At 35.0% G+C, this 16,757-nt stretch overlaps 2 protein-coding genes across 4 annotated transcripts in view; one reads left to right on the top strand and one right to left on the bottom strand.

Moving 5' to 3' along the window:
• The window catches only part of FAM81B (family with sequence similarity 81 member B), a 36,186-nt gene extending 33,831 nt beyond the window's left edge, over positions 1-2,355 (top strand). For both annotated transcript variants that reach the window (XM_039342523.1, XM_039342524.1), the window contains one exon: positions 156-2,355. In XM_039342523.1, the coding sequence (XP_039198457.1) occupies positions 156-286 (131 nt within the window). In that variant the 3' untranslated portion in view covers positions 287-2,355. The remainder of the gene's footprint in view (positions 1-155) is intronic.
• A 464-nt stretch (positions 2,356-2,819) lies between these two features.
• The window catches only part of TTC37 (tetratricopeptide repeat domain 37), a 61,131-nt gene continuing 47,193 nt past the window's right edge, over positions 2,820-16,757 (bottom strand). The window contains exons 37-41 of one of the 2 annotated variants that reach the window (XM_039342521.1): positions 16,320-16,478; positions 10,133-10,285; positions 9,229-9,359; positions 8,395-8,518; positions 2,820-3,376 (exon numbers count right to left, since the gene is read on the bottom strand). In XM_039342521.1, coding sequence (XP_039198455.1) covers positions 3,296-3,376; positions 8,395-8,518; positions 9,229-9,359; positions 10,133-10,285; positions 16,320-16,478 — 648 coding nt within the window. In that variant the 3' untranslated portion in view covers positions 2,820-3,295. The remainder of the gene's footprint in view (positions 3,377-8,394; positions 8,519-9,228; positions 9,360-10,132; positions 10,286-16,319; positions 16,479-16,757) is intronic. The other variant, XM_039342522.1, reaches the window with a different exon arrangement.

The raw sequence follows: 16,757 nt of genomic DNA on the forward strand, positions 1-16,757 counted from the left end.
TTCATAAAATATTTCAATGACACATTAAATGATAGATCAAATGATGATCTTAAGCTAAGAAGCAAGTTAAAATTATTTTGAAATGCTGTATAAACACAAAATTTGATATTAATGATAATTTTGTCAACTTTACTAAAAGATGCCTTATTTGCCAGGATTTCAATCTATCCGTGATTCTCTTGACGCACTCAAACATATACAGACAACAAAGCTGAAACTTGAAGAAGAGAAATTCAAACAAGATATGAAAAAGCTACGACGAAAACTCACTGAACTCAAAGACTAATACATTTTGTTTAGCATTTACATTTGTTCCATCAAAGAAAAATACTAAAAAAGTTTAAAAAGTTAACTTCTTGTTTCTACATTATCAGACTTGTTTTCCTGTAAATCTGGGACAAAAAACACTGTGATAGTTGTGAACAGACATAAGTTAAAATAGAGACATATTAACACTTCATTTATGTTTGAAAAATAAAATAAAATGCAAGGACTAATGGTAAGTTGTGTAAGTCATTGCTTGATTTATTTTTACAAACCATTACAACCAAATATCTGCAATTATATCCTGAAGTTTACAAATTAGGAGCCTCTGCCTTTACAAAAAAGCTAAAGCAACCTTACTAGCTCACTCATGTAATTTTGTTATCAGCTATAAAAAGACAAATACTTTTCCTAAAACATTTGTCTGTTATGAAGAACTTTTATAATTTCAATTGTTCTGCGAATTCAAATAAGAACTTTTACATGCAGTTTTCTACCTACCAAATTGTTTTTCATTTTGTTTTTAATTCTGCTATTTATTTGTAAGAAGGAAAAAGCTAAGTTTGCAAAAATGTAGCCATACGCCCATAAATATTCTGAAGAATAGATATGTAAGCCACTTAAATTTGTTAAGACATTTAAAATGCCAAGTTTTTGTCAAGGTAGGTATGGAATTAGAAAAAAAGATACAAGCAACATACCCTCTCCTTGACCAACTCTCATGTACAGTACATTTTCTAACTATGAGATTCCTATAAGTCATCATCAGTTTTTGAGGAGAAAATGTTCTTACAAATTCAAATGGAACTTGCTTTGCAGTCTTCTATAAAATAGAAATCTGGTGGTTGAATAATGCAAAGGTTGCTGTGTAACATTTCTGTTTCCTGAAAGAAACTTCATTGCAACACTTCAAATCATTCTCTGAAGAAAAAATACTAAAGCATCAACTATGAGGTTCCATCAGTTTTGATGGAATTATTTGAGTGAATAGGAAGAATTGGGGCCAATAACCTGAAAGGAATCTATTCTTTAACATACCAGTTCCAGTAGTAATATCCTCAAGTTGTAAACCACTAAGGTAATTAATTTTTCCTCTTCATGTACATTTTTGGGGGATTATATTTGCTTCTGTATAGCACTGAAACTTGATGAAGAATCTTAGGTTTATAGGCTAGATACTGTAGTAGTACTCTTATAAACAGTAATCTTATAAACCAAGGGTCTTCAAACTTGACTCTTTTATGACTTGTGGACTTCAACTCCCAGAATTCCTCAGCCAGGCATGCTGGCTGAGGAATTCTGGGAGTTGAAGTCCACAAGTCATAAAAGGGCTATGTTTGAAGACCCGTTATAAATCCTTTTCTAATGTAGGGAGGGAAAAAAACTGATTTTAAAAAATATAGAATTATTCTAATACAATAGCAGATGGTGTCCTTTATTAGTTTTTACCTTCTCAAATCCGACAGCCAAAAAAAGGGAGGGAGCACATAGTTCAAAAGGAGCAGGGACTAACTAGGCAAATAGGGGAAATGGTTTTATAAACAGTAAAAATTCTGATATTTTCATAAAATGCAGACTGAATCATTTCGTCAACTTTTATGTCAGAAGTAGGTTCCATAATTGATGTTTGTGAGGGCAGTACTGAATATGAATATCTAAAATTAAGAACTGTTTCTTCAAAGGAACTGTCCATTCTACTGAAATGTAGATTTACTGTAATTGTCTAATGATTAACATAACAACAAATATAATTTCACTTTAATGACAAACAAACTAATGGCCATTATCAATAAAAACCACATTACAAAAGAAAAAAGAAGAGTTTAATGCATTTGTGTGAAGAATTCTTAAGAGGGGTTAAATATGAACAATTCAGTCAAAAAGTATTGGGGCTCATATTTTGCATACTGCCCTTCCCAGAGTAGTTGGGAGTCAGACAGCATGTAAATATAATAAATTTAATTAAAGTGGAATTTAATGTGGAAGGAATATTTCTTAACCCTTCCTTTTCTGGTATATTTTATTGTGGAGGTGGAGGGGGTGGCGGCAGTGGAAAACAAGAGAATTTTAAATCACAGAAATGGCTTGAAATTGAAAGAAAAATACAACTCTCTATCCTTTGGCTCCAAATTATAGCCCACCATTTGTACATCAAAAACAATTTAAGAAAAAGAATAATGAAATAATATCTAGCTCTATTGTAAGGATGTCCTACTTCATATTTGCCATCCATTTCATGCTGTGTTCTAAGTATTCTACTCTGAAACATCTTGAACTTGATGAACAAGGAGCATCAAGTACTATGGCCTCATATTATCCTTGAATCTAATTTAAAAGTATTTATTTCCAAAATGGACTCTAATGAAAGTAATGAGTAACACAACAAAACTGAAAATCTACTTTTCTCAGGCTCTGCCCATCATCTCTCTGAAATCAAAGGTTTACTTCAACTGTACTGTGAAAGACAGCCATGAAACATAACATTAAATATAGCCAGGAAAATAATGTTTGGTTGAAATTATACAGTTCTGAATTAAAAATTTCTGCACGCAGAATAAGATATAAGCAGTATTTCAACAGATTTTATTGCTTCATCACCAAGTTAAAGGTTATTTATTTTGTTTGAGAAGCTGTAGAAAGATACATTGCTAAATAGTAAAAAAAAAAAAATGACATGGACAGAAACAGCAAAGTCTTAGCAGACTATGAAGATAGACATAGTCCAAAGTTTATTTAACACATGAATGTATTATTCAGGCTCCTTTTTAAAGACAGAAACCTGTCACATTTACTTCTAGAGCAGAGGTCAAAACCTTTCTGCTTTCCAAGGTCACTAGTATTCACTGTAATTTCTCAGTAGGAGCACAGATTAGGTATACTTCAATAGAACTTCAATTGGATAGTTTAATAACTGATTCCTTTTAATATAAATTGGACTGTAAGCACTATGATTTAAAATCAAAGTATTTGTCATGAAGATGTTGTTTCCAAAAGCCTCCAAAGTTATTCTGATTCCTCACTAATGTTTGTGCTAGGAGTCTGCTGCTGAGAGTTTCTTGTCTAATTCCAAAACTCGAATATCTCCATTAGCTTTGGCATTTGCTGTAAGAGCCTGCAGAATTCGGAAAGCGGAGAAAAAAAGAATTATGCATTAATGTGAGTATCTCAAAATATAAGAGTTAAGGATGTTCACTTACTTGCTAATCAATCACAAGCTAAATAGGCCACTTAGTTCTACATAGGGATTGCAAAACCTTCTGAGCCAAACCATTCCATGCAGGGGACTGCTGCTTTAAGGTGGTCTGTACCTGCTGTGAAACATCTTTCAGATGTTTGGATTGTATACAGAATGAAATGGGGCTGAAGAGTGTGAGGGTGAGGAGGAAGAACAGGCCAAAGAGTGAGGATTTTCATTGTTAAGGGCACATGTAGGCAGCAGCAGCAGCTTGTGAGAGGCAGGAAAAGTGCTAGGCAAGTGCTAAACCAATGGGGCAAGCTGTGCTGGGAATCTGAAGTTTATTGCAAAGACCATTGTAATAAGTAATAAACAAGAGGTGCAAAAGTAGATACCGTATTTTCTGGTGTATAGGACGACTTGGCGTATAAGACGACTCCCGACTTCGGCGGTGATTTGCATGCCTAGAAAGTTGTCTTATACGCCGGAAACTACTGTAATTTCCAGCGTGTAAGACGACTCAGCATATAAGACGACCCCTGACTTCGGAGCCGATTTACATGCTTCAGAAAATTGTCTTATACGGCAGAAAATATGGTACATTAGCAGCAACTAAGAGGAATTGGAGAGAGGCAAGAGATAAGGAAGATGGGAAGGCCTATAGGATCTGTTGCACTGGGGCTTTAGCAGCAGTAGTTTTGGGTGGGAGCAGAGGAGCAAAGGGAAGCACTGAGATGAGGGGAAACATGGCCACCCAGAAGTAAAGGGAAAGGGAAGTATCTTAGCATTGTTCTGCTAGCCCTGCAAAATCATTAGATCTCCTTAAATTTTGTTTCAGCTGAAACCCAGAAACACCAAAACCTATTTTGAATTTTCATACACAGTTAATCCAAAAGCATAATTTCCAGAACCAGATGGTTTGTTTTGGGTTCGAAATAAAACATAACCTGTGCACACCACTAGTTTTGCAACTTAACAGTTTGATGTCTGGTTAGTGAGGGAAGTTAAATAAGTAATGTACTATCCTCCATGCTATTTTTAATTTTTATTCTATTTTTATTTTTCTTAGTTTATTCCTCCAAGGATTATGGCAAGATAGCCAAAGTCCCCATCCCATCTATACTCTGTTCAAGAGTAAAGGTCACAATTGGTATGAACATGTAAAAGGTGGGGGTGGGGGAATCTAATGACTCCTTGCACTTAGCAGTGGTAACTGTCCTTTTTGTTGAAAGCAGATCAAGTACTTCAACCATTGCTACTTCAGATTACATTTATTATATGAAGGAACAAAAAGGAACTAGGGGAAAATAGAAGAACAAAAGGGCAGTTCAACTAATAGTACCTTTTTTGTCACAAATACCATCCTCCAAAAGGTCAGATTCGCCCCAAACCTGCTCACCTCCAGGGCCTTGGGGTTGAGAGGCCAGATGTCTCATTGAAAGGCCTTTGTCAATTGTTTACTTTTGGTATCCATTGTGGGTGTTAATCCTCCATTATTGTTATTCTTTTTTTTAAAGAATCATTTTAATGTGTGGTCAGCTACTCAGAGTTATATTGGCAGGATGGGCAGCCATATTAATAAGCAATCCAATATTAAGGGACTTCCGGTTTGCGTCACAGTGAGATGGGATGCAGGAAGGCAGGGCTCTGCCTTCCATGCCCAATTTTGCCCTGCTGGGGGCTCTAAAAAGGGCCTAAAATCACCCTGAAGAGGCGATGGAAGAGGAGGAGTGCCTTATAGATTATGGAAAAACGGCGGTCTTTCTGTTTAATCCAAGGAAAGCCCTCCAAACCGGCAGGGGAAAGACCAGCTACATTCCTGTGGCCGGCCATTAGCTGCTGACAACCAAAGAAGAAAAAAGCACTACTTAATACATCGTAAACAACATGTTTGGAACTGGATGAGAATATTGATCCTTTCTTTAGTATTTTACAACTGAATTTCCTGGGAAAGGCTCCCAAGAAGCTAAAACCTCAGAATGTAACAGAAGTGGCACTTTAATTTTATGGGGGACAGAAACATACAATATTGAAATGGAAGTAACATAAAGCTACAGCTTTGATAAATTTGAGAACTGAGATAACTGTTAAGATTTTCTCTTTGAAAAAAAAACCCATTGAGGTGAAATATAAGAAATCAATCATTTGTTTTTAAGAGTGGAAAATGGACTTTGAATGACACCTAGTGGTGGATTTGTGTATAGCAGTATAATTTGTTTCCTGGTTGCTTGGTGATTCCTAGCTTGGGAGAACAGTTAGCAATAAAGGAAAATATTTTGGCATACTTATCACTCTGACCTTTTTGGATTATAAATACCTACTGAGTTTGGACTTTTAACTTTAACAGCTAGTGGGAGAGAAAGAAAAATTTGACCTTGGACTAGCCTGGCTGGGAGAGACCTTTGAGCTGTTTTCAGAGAGGTTGAACATTTTGAACTCTTCAAACATTGTGGATTACAACCTTGCCTGACTGACAATTTTTGGATACTTGAGACAAAGGATTACTATAAAATATTGCTTTCAGAACTGAACCTATACTTTGGAATGTATTGGATTATAAAGGATACATATAAAGACCAGAAAACTAGAGGAAATTTTGATCTACTCTTACTGAGTCTGGTGACAGTAAAGGATCTCAAGGAATGATGCCTCAAGAAAAAACAAACACCTTTCAGAAAGAAATATATTCTGTGCTACAACTAATTCACTAAACAATTGTTGAATGCAAAAAGGACATAAAAAGAAATCATAATGAGACTAAAAGCAATTTAGACAATATAAACGAGCAAATCTCTAAATTAAATCTACAACTAGAAAGTTCCCAGATAATGACTACAAAGTATGAATAAATAATCCAGAAATCAGAAGACGAAAGAGAGGAAATGAATTTAGAGATGGAAGAGATAAAAGAAGGGAAATATAAACAACTATATACAAACAAAATACTGCAGACTTAGCTATAACAATAAAAATGCAAAAGACCTTTTACCCCTTAGGTCTGCAAAATATATCTGATGGCAAGGAAGATTTTAAAAAAGGGAATATAGAGCTGTTAAGGGAAATGTCACAACTTGGGAGAGGGGGAATGAAAAGAGAAATGGAGGGAGAAAGGAACTGGGAGTTGTTTAAGGAATATAAATGGGCAGAATTCCCCCCAAAAATACCCTACCTAAATTGTCTTCCTCACGCCAAGCAATGTTTACAAAAATAGAAAGAAAATTCCTGGGCAATCTAATTGCCCTGGCTTGGAAAGCGACTTGGCAAAGAAAGAAAGAAAGAGTCAGATTTAAAAAAATAGAAGATTTGACCTTTTAGAGCAGGGGTGTCAAACTGCCGGCCTGGTGGCCGGACGTGTCATCTGGAAGCCACGCCCACCCCATTGCCGGCAATGACAAAACTGTCTTGATATGTTGCACAATGTCACATGACGTCACAAGTTTGACATGTCTGTTTTAGAGGGAGCATATGTTTAAATACGTGTTTGAATAAGATTAAAAGAACGGATGACCCTTAGATATAATTAGACTTTTATAATGAAAGATATGATTTAGAATTAAGATAGCATTTTTTTCTCTTTTTTTGATATGGGAAATATGAAGATAAGAAGGTTGATTTGAATAAAACTTTTAGCTATATAAATGTAATTAATATTGAGAAAATCATAACTGATAAACATATTTCAAATACTCATAGGAAATCAAACCTTAACAAGAGCACAGAGAACAGGATATTGAATAATGAATTGACATTATTGATTTGTAAATTGATATCATTGTTATTTGTATGATATTAGTAAAGTATGATGAAGATGCTTATACAGTATCTAACTTTGTATACATTAACAGCACCAAAAATTGTAATGGTGTAATGAGGGGAAAATGGAAAAAATATGGAGAAGAAAGGAGGATCAGGGGAAAAATACTGAATTGTGTAGTATTGAACAGATTTATATTGAAGAAGTTAATGTTAAATATTTGAACCCAGACAACATGTTTACTAAGCACTAAAGACTAATTTTTAAAAATTAATAAAACTTTTATAAAAAAAACCCCAATCCAATATTAAGGAAAACTCTTTAATTGCTGAAATCACTGTCAACTGTAATCAATGTTCTCTATTTTTTCTTAATAACCTGATGGTTACTGTTCATCAACTATATGATTAATGAGCACTTTTGATTCATGAATACATTATGGTATATCACATTACTTTCAATATTCCAAATATTATTTCTTTACCTAACATACTTTAACTACCGGTATATATTTAAAGTTCTTTAACTATCTTTCTTCTAAAAAGATTAAAATGAGTGGAACAACTTATAAATACAACCAACTGAACTGAAAAAAGATAAAACAAAATCAAATGTAGACGTTTACTACAAATATAAAATTGTAATCCTTAATTAAAGCTATTAAACACAAATTCAATGGTGTTTCCTGAGAAGAATATTCCGTAAATGCAATGTTAATTTTTTTTTTTTTTTGCAAATGAAATTCAGTATATTTAATATATTCACCTAAATAAATAACACTGGGACATATTAAACTCCTAAATAAAGCATTGAGAAACTTATATATATATATATATATATATATATATATATATATATAGGTCTTTGGTTGTTCGGGTTTTCTCCCGCGTAAAATTGGAAGTGTCTTGGCAACGTTTCGACGAAGTCACATTCGTCATCTTCAGGCTGGTGTTTTTAGCTTCTTGCTTTGAGCAGCAATTGCTGCTCAAAGCAAGAAGCTAAAAACACCAGCCTGAAGATGACGAATGTGACTTCATCGAAACGTTGCCAAGACACTTCCAATTTTACGCGGGAGACAACCCGAACAACCAAAGACCTATATATATATATATATATATATATATATATATATATATATATATATATATATATATGTTATATATATATGTTATATATATATAAAATATGAAATGGTTCTTACATCTATTAATTCATAATCATTTTTGGCATATAAATGTCTTAAGAGATACCATCGGGCAACTGATACTACAGTTTCTGGAAATCCAGATTGATATACCACTCTCTCTAACATACGACGTGTTTCTCTACAAAGAAAACAGAAAAAGTAGAATACTGATTGTTATAAGAAGAAATGAGAAAATGGCAAAATAAGTACCATATAAATCTACAGCATTTTAGATATTCAAACATATACTTATATTTACATGAATTCATATTTAAAGTAAGCATGATTTTCTCTCAATACAAATGAGCAGAAAAAGGTTATATTCTACAATATAAAACTAAATATAACACATTATTAAAAGAGAGTAAAATACTGAACTGCCCCATTAAGAGGATGCAGAAACAGCCTGTTAGATAGATGTGGACTGTTTACAGGTGAGAAAATGTCTTCATTATCTCTCAATCAGACTCTTGATCCTAGTTCAAAGAATATTTCCATACAAGCAAAGCTGCTGTATAACAGCCAGAAATACTGGTTTGAGTTTCCTATAAAGCTCCCAAACAGGCAATTTATTCTGCAGTTTTAAATGGCCTCTGACAATAAAACTTTCACAGCAATTTGCAACAATCATGTCCTCACAGGGAAATAACAAGTTTAGACCTTGACCATTAGAAATTTGTCTCCATCAAACAAGACTCTCTACTGCATCTTATTATGATTTTATACTTTATGACAGCAACCCTCAACTGTTTTCTATTTTATGCCATCTAGATATTTTTGAATTAGGGTAAATAAAAATGTAGCGGCATTTATAAATGAATGCCATGTAATACACAAATCCATACCCACCGTGAACCCATTTTGCGATTATACTGCATAAGTGCTTGAAATAGAATACCCAGCGGACAGAAGGAAATTTTCATAGCTTCTGTTGTGGCTTCTTGAACTAGAGATGGCCAGTGATCATTTGAAACATTAGCCTTTAAACAAACAAACAAAAAACTAAAAACCAGTTACTTATATCTAACACCATTATGTCTCACAGCAATTAAGAGCTACAAACAGTTTCATAGTGACATATCATCTTTTCCATTCATCTCTTAATTAGTATAAAAAGTAGCATCAAATTCCAACATAATGAAGTAGCTTTCTAGCTCTTTTGGTCAAATGGATTAGTCAAAGCTACTAATGTTACCAAATATTTATTTAAATCTATTTTTTATGCAACTGTTCCCTCCACATCGACAAAAAGAGGTCTTAATTCATGAATATTATTTTGAAATTCTCTAATCAGTATCCCCTTTCATAAGTGACCCCCATCATGTAAAACTATACTCCCCACTATTAATTATTTTAACAAAGTATTCTTGATTCTACTAACAGAATAATGACCTGACTTCCAGTATTAAAGAGAAATCACTGGTTATTTTAGCTGTATGTATATGCTGTTAACAACTAAATTTCTAGAATTATAAATTTTTAAAATTCACAATCATGACAGTGTGGAATATCTTTTTTTTAAAAAAAGCATAAATCTCTAAGAGCTATTTATAGATGACAAATACTATTATTTCATAGTACATTTGTGATGAAACCTGATAGTACAATTTACTTTATCATACAATTTGCATAGACAAAATATCTTGAGTGTATATTTTCTGATTCTTGCCATAATGGTTAATTGAGAAAAACAATTTTAGTATCACATTACTGCAATTTATTAATTTTATTATTTAACAATTTAGACTCTTACCATACAGATTTCCAGGGCAAGTTTAGCAAGTCTTAGAAGACTAGAGAGTTTCCCACTCAAATTGCCTTGCTGAGATGCCAATTTTAGACTTTTTCGGTAACACATTTCTGCAGCAACCATCATTCCTTGTGACTGATAGACTTGTGCCAACCACTGGGGAGGGGGAGGGGAAAGGAATCAAGTCCATTGTTAAAAAGCATGCTTTATATTTAATTTCTAGTTTTTAAACATTACTCTAAGAATCGTGTTAAAAGTGAAATTGCAAACAGCCAGGGTTATTTTAAAAACAAAAAAGTAAAATGTCTGAAACTAAAATAAAAGAAACTCAAAAATATTTAACTCAATCTGGAATTTCATATAGTGATCTCCTGAATGGTTTAAACAAACACACTTCAATAACATTCATAAATTGCATATAGATGAACCTGCAATGAAGCCTGAGACTAAAAAATAAAATAAAATAAAGATCATGAATATAACTTTTCCTCCCCAAGCTGGTATAGTTGATAAAGGAAGTTACGCAAATATATACTAATCATCCTCTCTGGAGTTTCCACATCAATTTTCCTGACAGAGTAAGGATAACATTGGTAGGCTCTTTCCAAAAGGGACAAATAAATTCAGGCACATTGTCCCAGGAAACAAATATCACTCATAAACAACACAATATTGGCTTTTGTTACTATCATCCATAAGCATTCAAACGTTATCACTGTTGCGTTGCATTCCAAATGAATATCCAATACGATGGTTAAATGGGATAGCTGGAACCTGATCAAATTAAGACTTGAAAGTAGCTGACCATGGTGCTGAATAGCTCAATTTTCAATTATGTATTTCTATGCTTCTATTAGGCACAACCAAATTTCTTAACATTTTCATAATTTAAACTATACGAAAATGAAGTTTATACCAAACCCAGCTATATGTTTATCTTATATCTATTTTTCTACAAACCTCTATTTTTAAAACATGGATCAAAGCAACTATAATTTTATTTTGTTTCTCCTTAGGTCATGTAGTGCTGCAACTAATTATTTTACAAAAGATATTCATCACTTTGTTTCCTGAGGCAGGAGGACGATTGCAATGGATCTAGTTTTGATCTTGAAATAGTGAAAATATGATTTAGAGTTGGGAGATAATACCCTTTGTTCCTTGTAATAAATGGATAACTTTTTGAATACTCTGAAGTTCTGTTCCCAGTGCCATAACAGGGAATTAGAATTCTCTTGATTGGTCAATTCTGGGACCTGATGGAGTTACAGAATTTCAAAGGATATTTGGGGAAACTTTGTGCTTTATGCATACTTCAAGTGAAACCTTAGTTGCCACTTGAAATAATAGTTGGTAATGTCCCTAGGTCAGATCATAGCTGTATGATTTCTCTCTGCACATAAATTCCAGAAAGTCTCCTGGTCTTCTGACATCTTTGGGAGATGAAGCAAGTGTTGAAAGATGAAGAGCAAACATGGCCCTTATCAAAGGTTACATCCTGGTGGCAAGAACACCAAGACACAGCTATTTTTCTTCTTTTCTGAAATATTTAAATTGCTCCAATTCCTCTTAGGGAGGGGTAGGTCAGACAACTATATGTGCTATGAAGAATATTTGAGGCATTTGTTTGATAAAGTAGCTTGGATTGCCTCTGAGTTGTGAAGTTGAATTGACTTAGGTATTGTGTAATCCAGGGGTGTCAAACTGCCGGCCCACGGGCCGGATGCATCATGCAGAAGCTGCACCCACCCCATTGCTGGCAATGGCAAAACCGTCCCAATACGTTGCACATCACGTGACATCGCGAGTTTGACATGTCTGGTGTAACCTATTGGCTCCAAGGAAGCGAACAGAGTTATCACAGCTATAAATGTGTTCTTCCTGGTTGGCCAATGCCTCCTGGAAATGACACATGGGTCAGTCAAAATGGTGGTAAATATATCCTTGAGGGAAAAGGTGGTTGCAACTGCATTTAAGGAAGTAGTGATTTGCCTCTCCTCAAAAAGAAAAATGGAGTTGAATAATATCCAGTCCATCTCCAACCTACTTTTTGGTGAAGGTTGCCACACAGCTGGCTGGCCTACAATGTCAGAGGACTCTAGAGGAAGTAGATTATCTGGACCTCTTCCAGTCAGATTCAGATCTCAGTACAGTATTAAAAAACCATTGATTGCATTTATTAATGACTTATACTCTAGAGACTGTGTGTATCTGCATGAAGGAAAACAGATTCAAGCTCAACCCTTGCAAGACTTAGTTGCTATTGATTTGAGGGTCACAAGGATTCAGGGAATTTTTGTCTTCTAAACAAAGTTGTGTAATCCCAGAAAGACGTGCTGCACAAATTGGGGATCCTCCTGGAATTATGGCTCTTGCTTGAAGAGAAGTTTATAGTTGTTTCTCTTGCACAAATCCATCTTGTATGCCAACTGTAACCATTTCTGGATCAGGAAATACTACCTACAGTCATTAATCACCTCTTGGAGTTGTTCCTGAAGCCCATTCAGAGGATAAAGTTGATCCAGAATGTGACAACACAATTAGTTATCTGCCTATATAACACTGCAATCCTGAAAACTGTCACATAACCTATTTGCAAGTGTATTGTGTTATTTTCTCCAGTTCTTGCTGTTCTATTCTGTTATCTTCAGGTATTTTTTTTTTCTTGTCGACAATTGTTAAGTGTGTGGGTATTATTACCATGTTTCCCTGAAAGTAAGACCTACCCCCAAAATAAGCCCTAGTTTTGGGGCAAGGCGCATGCCTAAAAATCAAGCTAGGGTAGGGGTGTGGGGCTTGCCATTGCAGCCAGGCCTCCCATGGATTGACACTTGCCTCGCCGGCCCACTTCTTCTGCAGTGAAGGAGCAACTTCATTCTGCAACTGAGAATAGAGCTTGGGCCTGCATTTCAATCAGAGGCCTTTCCAGAAAGCCTGTGCAGCTGAGAACTGAGCTATGCATTCAATCCGTAGTTCGGTTCTCAGCTGCACAGGCCTTCCAGAAAGGTCTTTGACGGCGAAATGCAAGCCTGAGCTCCATTCTCAGTTGCAGAATGAAGCTGCTCCTTTGGCCGCAGAAGTGGGTTGGCTGGGCAGGGCTGTTGGTGCCGCTGCCATGAGGTGAGTGGAAAAGACCCCCCCCAATAAATAAGACCTGGTACCTCTTTGGGAGGAAAATAAATAAATAAATAAGACCAGGTCTTATTTGGGGGGAAACACGGTATATAGCAGATGCTTATTTCAATTGTAAAATCCCAGAGCACCTTAACTTCTTCATTTTTTATTACTTTGTCTATTTTCTGGTCCCCCCCCGGTTATTTTATTTTTTATTATTATATACACAAAAATGTGAAATCACAGCTGCCAGTTATTTAGCTAGTGTAGGCTTCATATTCATCAACTTCTTCCCAAGAACCTAGGATGTCATAATGTTACAGCATAGTATATGTACAGACCCATCCATCCATTATAAAGGCAGATGAAAATTTTGTCAATATGCATATTTTCTAAGTGCCGTCCAATAACCACTGGGACCACCACAGCCAATTTATGCCATAATCTTTAGATTTCGATTTTACTTTGTGGTCTTCTCCAATTCTCTGTCTTTTATTCTAGTGTCCTCAAGTATTGGCACATCAATTATCTACGCTTTCTTCTTTCCAACCGCTGTTAAATCTGTTGTTGTTATGGGCCAAGACTTTATCAGTCTGTAATCAGAAATCCCAGAATATTTTAACCTGCTTATTTTCAACTATGTTTTCAACTTTATGTCCCCATCAATTGTTCATTACTGGCACATGTTAATTTTTACAGATGTTCCAGTGAATTATTTTGGTGACTGTGTTATGTCATTGTTCAGGATCAGTTTGTGTAACTTTCTTGCATGAGCTGAGTATGTGAGCGCTTTTCTTTCTTTTGCTTCTTTGCACAAGCTGCAGTTTGAATCATCTGAATTTTTTTCAATTCTGGCCTTGATTGCATTAGTTTGATTAGCTTGCTCTTGAGCAGCCAAAATCAAGTTTCAGTTTCTTTCTTTAATGTTCCAGTTCCACTTTCTCCTCTGATAGTTTGTAGAAATTGACCATGTAATGCTGTTCCTTCCCAACATTCTATTCTTGTTTTTATTAATTATTTCTATACTCTTATTTGTTTCCTGCACATTCAGTAAGTTCCAAGTTTTAACTTGCATCAATTCTTGTTCTTGGCTGCCTTTTATGTAATCAGCCAATGCATGCTTTTCTTCTTCAATAGTTTGACTTGAAGTGAACCTCTGCCTCCATTTCTGCCGAGCAGATTTTTAAAAAAATGTTTTTTAAATGTTTCCCCTGTCCAGTCATGTCCGACTCTAGGGGCAGTGCTCATTTCCATTTCCTAGCCAAGGGAGACAGCGTTATCTGAAGACACTTCCGTGGTGGGAATGTAACATATAGTGAACAGTCATCAACTTCCTTGTTTTTTGGTTCAAACTGTCCAGTTCCACTTGTGTCCGGTTAATAATTCAAGCAATGTATTGTACATATGTAGTCAAGTATTGATGGCTTTGATAGTGTTTCTATAATATAATTTTGTATTTGAGTCTGGATAAATAATTTTCCACTGTTCAAACATTCATTTTAAGTATTTCCACTTACTGGTTCTGATTTATAATTAGCAGGCCAAAATAGTGCAATTTTCAAATACAGTTAACTTTTATTCTCTCTTTGGTTATAGTTCTTCGAGTAATCCTACAGGGCTAGGCCATGGTTCCCCAGCCACCGCTCCAGAGTCCCATTGCCCATGTCGCCAGGTGCCCAGGAACTCTAGTATCTATTGTAGTTCTTGTTGATCCAAGAAATAATTGATCTGGTGTAGGATTCTTTTCCTTTTTTTTCAACATATTAAATGGGTTGATGGATGCACTTAGTCTGGCTCTTCCTCAAAGACGTGTCTGGCATAGGTAGCCCTTCTGGTAGAATACACTACTGCCAGCATAGCTCTCCACCTCATTAGAGCATCACAAGTCCCTCCCCCACAACTAGGGATATTGTCATTATTTTGAAATGTTTAATTATTAAGAGAGGTACAAAGGGGATTTATACTAAATGGAAAGAGGGATTATATACTTATATCATTGGATATTTTTGTTAATTCTACTAAAGCTTTGTTGATCAATAACAGTTCAAAATGTAGAGATGCATTTCTAGAAAATAGGCTGAGGTATGAAATGAAGATGTTATTTAAGAGATAACAATATAATGTTAATATTGAATATATTTGCTGGGGATGAAGGATAAATGTTCTTTTTCCTACTTTCTCTTTTGGGGATGATTTCTTTTGTTTCCTTTTTTCCACACTTTGTCTTTATATATACAAAGACATAAAAATATTCCTATATTAAGTTTCTGTTAGTTTTATCTGCTTAATATAATTCTTAATAAAATTAGTTTTAGAAAATAAACACTAATTTAATCATCCAGAAATACTGAGACAACAATTCATTGCCTAGCTTATTCTTTGTTCTTTTATTTCTTGGACATGATGTCAAAACATTTTTTGCTTCCAGTAATGAAAGAGCCCTATTTTCTGGGCAAAACATCAAGTACATTTAAGTGCAGAAGAATGGCATTAAAGACAACTATGCAAAGACTACTTGGATTCTAAAAATCATCTGGAGAAGCCACCAACTACCAATGTGCTGATGCAAGATTAAGAATTATTGACAGTATTTATGGCAACCTCTATTGACTTTAGTGTCTTGATGCTAAAAGCAACAGGGCAACTAAGCAGCTAGATTTTAAAATTTGTTACACTGGCAAAATGCGCAGACCAGCAGCTTTTGATTATAACACTTGACTGCAATGCTCAGAGAAATACATTCCCAACATAAACCCATGGGTAGACATGCCTGCTGAAAAAAAATCTATGTTGAAAACCGTGCTTATCTACAATCTTGCAATTCCTAATTTGACCTCACTGGTTTGGATTCAAATGTAAGGATGTTCAACCAAACTGACAGCATGGTGTATATGCTATAGTCTGAGATGGTATCTCTAAAGTCTACTCTGTCCACACAATGTATTACTTTCCAGTTTTCAGCAGGCTTTCGAGACAGGGCAGAAAGACTACATATTCATAGTACTAGAAGAAGAAGTCCCCATACTGTGAAATATAATACAGAGACCCAATCATGGATAAATGTAGACAAACTTACATGCCAACCTGTAATCAATGTGGAGTTGGAGAGAACTGCCTTTCGGAGCTCTTCCAAGATGGCATCAGGAAGCTCTTTGCGAGACTGCAAAAGTGGTTTGCATTGAACTTGTCTTAAGAGAAGGTACCACATTGGCTGCTCAGGAAATTCTTTTAATCCCTAGAGGCAAAAAATGATTTTAGTTCCATAGAAAATAATTAAAACCACTTCACACAAAAGCAGAACTGTTATTCTAGCAACACAATTTCAATAAGTCAAGGAATCCAGCTATTTCAGTTATCAGTGAGCAAAAAGAGGGGAGATAAACCATTGATTCTATACTTTGATTTGGTGAAATCAAAATATTTTCATAATGCTTAAAATAAGATTCCCAGCACGTTTTGATTGAGCAGCTATGTTGGTTCCGTGTTTCATGTAGTGAAGCTATAACTTCAAACA

The sequence above is a fragment of the Crotalus tigris genome, unplaced genomic scaffold (assembly GCF_016545835.1).
Source record: "Crotalus tigris isolate CLP2741 ecotype Arizona unplaced genomic scaffold, ASM1654583v1 scf7180000017794.702064, whole genome shotgun sequence".
Classification (NCBI taxonomy): Eukaryota; Metazoa; Chordata; class Lepidosauria; order Squamata; family Viperidae; genus Crotalus; species Crotalus tigris.